The 3,807-nt window shown below is 48.8% G+C and overlaps 1 protein-coding gene across 1 annotated transcript; it reads right to left on the bottom strand.

Moving 5' to 3' along the window:
- Positions 1-411: 411 nt before the first annotated feature.
- LOC127770026 (uncharacterized) lies at positions 412-2,905 on the bottom strand. The gene is made up of 2 exons (XM_052295694.1): positions 2,681-2,905; positions 412-2,585 (listed from the first exon to the last, which is right to left on the bottom strand). The coding sequence occupies exon 2, from the start codon at positions 1,759-1,761 to the stop codon at positions 712-714; it is 1,050 nt and encodes a 349-aa protein (XP_052151654.1). The 5' UTR covers positions 1,762-2,585; positions 2,681-2,905; the 3' UTR covers positions 412-711.
- Between the last annotated feature and the right edge of the window lie 902 nt (positions 2,906-3,807).

Genomic DNA, 3,807 nt, shown 5'->3' with positions numbered 1-3,807 from the left:
AATTTGTTGCGTGTTATGAACAGGTGGTGATTTTACTACAATATACTATTTGAAGAGTCCAACGTAGGTGTTGTTCTTTTTTTAATTTCGAGATAGCATAAGCTGTAATCTTACCAAATGAGCTATCAACATCTGTGAAAATGATAGCTATGGATTTAAGAAAAAATATGACTATGCATGTGTGTAGTTTCCTCAAGAACGAAAATGACAACAATCGTGCAGCATTATGGAGAAAGTGCTTTGATCCTTATCTCTACTCAACTTGTCAAATCCATGATTAGTTTTTCACAATTTTTGCTAGTTCATCTATGCTGATTCAGTTTCCTCGTGTCCAGAGAGATATGACTGCACCTGATCTGAATCACAGACAGATGCAACACCAACACATACAGAGTGAATATAATCAAATCATTTCTTTCATGTAAGAAGTTGCAATCTTTGGTGTATTTTCTGCAAATTAGGACACAGTTACAGTCATGTATATCAAATCTGCACGGCGACGCAGCAAACCAAAACGAAACACACCACCCCAATTGTACATGTCAAGCCTCCTCTTCTACTCCTACATTTCACACTCGTGTCATGCATCGGATTAATCAACGAGAATTAGCACCAAACCCATTCTCGAATTTTGATACTACAATCCCAAGCAACGCAAGCAAGAAGAAGAAGTGAAAAAGAATGGCGAATCTCTCATGGCATTTATACAGATCAAGCGATCTTGGATGCGCCCCTGAAACCTTGGATCAGTAAGCAGAATCCCTGCCCCGACGGAGCGCCGCCGCCGCCGCCGCCGCCCAGCTTCTGTTTCGGGCCGCGCGGCGCAGCCGGTGGCTGAGATTGTTCCAGATCGTCGTCGCCGTCGCCGTCGTCCTCTATCCAGAACTTCGTCTCCGACGCGCCGCGCGTCTGGAACGTGAAGACGGCGGCGCAGGAGGAGGCCGGCGAGGGGTCGGCCGCGTGGAAGAGCCAGCCGTGGAGGTCCCACGTCATGTCCACCGGCGCGCCGCCGTCGAGGAAGAGGGTGTGGCTGCCGCGGAAGTTCCACCGCAGCCGCCGGAGCTGCACCACCTTCCGGCCGTCGACGGTCACCCACGCCTCCGCCTCGCCGTCCAGCGCGACGACGATGTCGTGCTCGGCGCCGGACTCCAGGAACCGCGCCCTCGTGGACCAGCACCCGCACCCGACGAACCGCTCCCGCCGCCGCGCCATCCGTGACCCGGCGATCGGTATCCCGCCGTGCAGCCGCTCCACGTACCCGCGGCTCATGTCCCCGAGCAGGAGCACGAACTCGGCGTCGGCCACGACGGCGACGTAGTACCCGGACACCGGCTCGGGCCCCGCCGCGTACCGCGCCGCCGCGAAGTCCCAGAACACGCCCACCACGCAGCTGCCGGCGGTGAACGTCCCGCTCCCTTTCCTCCTGTGCAGGTGCCTCGGCGCCGCGCCCGCGGCCCCGCCGCCGCCGCCGCGGAGCCTCGACGCGGCCGCGGCGTCGTGCACGGCGACCGACAGCGCCGGCCCGTCGGGCGCCCGCGACCATGTCACGTCGATGACCAAATCCTTCCCGGACGCCGAGAGCCGCGACCGGTACACGCTCGTCACCGCGCTCACCGCCGCCCTCCCCGCGCCGCCACCATCACCGACCCCCGCCGCAGCAACACCCGCTGCCGACACCGTCGCCGCATTCGCGCTGCCGGAGCACGCGACGTCAGAGATCCGGACGGCGTGCTCGCTGAAGCACGACACCAAGTCCTTCATGCCACCTCTCGTCCCTCCCTCCCTCCTCCTCCTCCTCCTCCCCGACCCAAGAAACTTCTTTGGCTGCCTACCACCACCGCGCGTGCATCCGCGACGCCTTTGCAGACAGCAACAGCACCGCCGGCATTATGCTGATGGCGATGTGCATTAGAGCAGGTACAATAGCAGGCTAATAGCCTGCTTACCTAATATTTTAACATATATGATAGAGAGAGGGAAAGCAGAGAGAGCAAAGCGGACGACAATCCAGTCGCCGGCTCAAGCACGAGCGCCTAAGCGCTCTGGCCCCCTGCAGCTCGGGATAACCAATCGAAAATTAGAACTTGAACATGTAGAAGTTACCAACACCTGATAAGATGTCTTGGTTAAAGCATGGGTGTAGCCAATTGCTGTATTTACCGTTGTTTAGTTATCTCTTAAATAATGTGGTGAATTTTGGAGCCAGCAGTTAACTCTACTATTGAACTTGCTCGTAGGAGATAGAGAGAGAAGACACCAAACCAAATTATCTAGAGAGGGAGAGACGGGGAAGAAAGGAAAGAAGGTAATGATTCGGTAATCTCAGGAGGAAGGTATCTCTTAATTAGGAAGCTTGACAGGCAATAGGCTGGTGCTCACAAGGTAGGTATAAAAATCTCACCTTTTTCTCTATTCCTCTCCATCTCATCACATCCCAGAACTTCCTGATTCTTCGAATAATCAAATATTATTATCTAAATTCAAATAATTAATTATAATTTCTCTTCCCCCTCTAACAGAACCGTTTCTGTAAATAACCCTATTTCTTCAATGAAAATTTACGGTAGGAGCATCTCCACTGTTTCCTATAAAAAAAAGATATGTAGTTGTAAAATTTAGAATATAAACTAAAAGTGTAAAACCGATTCTCGCGAATTAGCTACTCCTACAGTGTACTTACCGGCTACTTCTCAGCTCTTTAAATTCCTTAAAAGAGAGCCTCAGTATCTCACCTCAACTAAGCTTTGCACTTAACGCTGTAGTCACACCTTTATAGTACTATGCTTATATTCCCTACTACACAATCCAAGATTTAATTCTCCATCACCAGTGGAGCACAAATTCCATTCCGTTGGCGTCTCCAAAGCGGATGGATGGTGCTTGCATCATGCCTCCTATGATTTTTGTTTTTGGTTCCCAATGGCGAAAGGAAGAATGAGAGAGAGAGAGGGGGGGGGGGGGGGGGGGGGGGAAGCGAACTTTGTCTCCTCCTGTAACTGCCGAGGCATAAACGCACAAGAGGAAGGAAAAAAAAAAAACAGCATCTTTCCTTTACTGCTTTCCTAAATGCACACTGAAACTTCCCAAACGAAAACGGCCAGCACCTGTGGCAGCAAAAAAGTAGCTGGATGTGTGAAGGGCGCGATGGACCGCCCGTCAATGAGTGAAGGAAAAAAATTAAGAAAAAAAACGCAGTACTAGTAGTACTGTGCAGTGAAGGCATTGGATATTTGGATTAGAAAGTGACATGTGAGGCTGCACATTCAGTGACCTTGTATAACTGTAAGGTTAAATGCAAGTCTGTTTCATTACCCAATTTTGTTTTGGCACGACTGGTATATGGACTAGAGCACGTGTATATATAGTAGTAAAAATAACACTGCTTCTTGCCCATTTTCGCCGAGAATTGAGTTGTCAGACTTTACTGAATTAGGAAGCCTAACAGAGTAGAATAACTAATTAGGACTTTAGGAGTAGTATTAGTAGTACTATGTACGGTCGCAAAACATGAAATTATAAACGTAAATAAGTTACACTTTTATATTTGTTTGAGCATTAAGCATCTTTTTAAATATCTAAAGTTTCATAAAGATAAATTTGTTTGAAAAGCATTCAAGTAATATTCTAACTTTAATTTACCTGATTTTTACAAACGTGTTTAATGGGATAGAAATTCACAACCGAAGTTTCAGCTGCATTTTTTTTCAAAGATTGTGTGCCATCCAAAAACAACATCTTTTCAAATTGAAGGGGGTGCTATTTCTTTTAAAGAATACATTTACTCGGTACCTAACATTCTTAAATTCT

Source organism: Oryza glaberrima, chromosome 4 (assembly GCF_000147395.1).
Source record: "Oryza glaberrima chromosome 4, OglaRS2, whole genome shotgun sequence".
Taxonomy (NCBI): Eukaryota; Viridiplantae; Streptophyta; class Magnoliopsida; order Poales; family Poaceae; genus Oryza; species Oryza glaberrima.
Note: the sequence above shows the minus strand (reverse complement) of the source record. Positions and strands in the feature narration are given on the sequence as shown.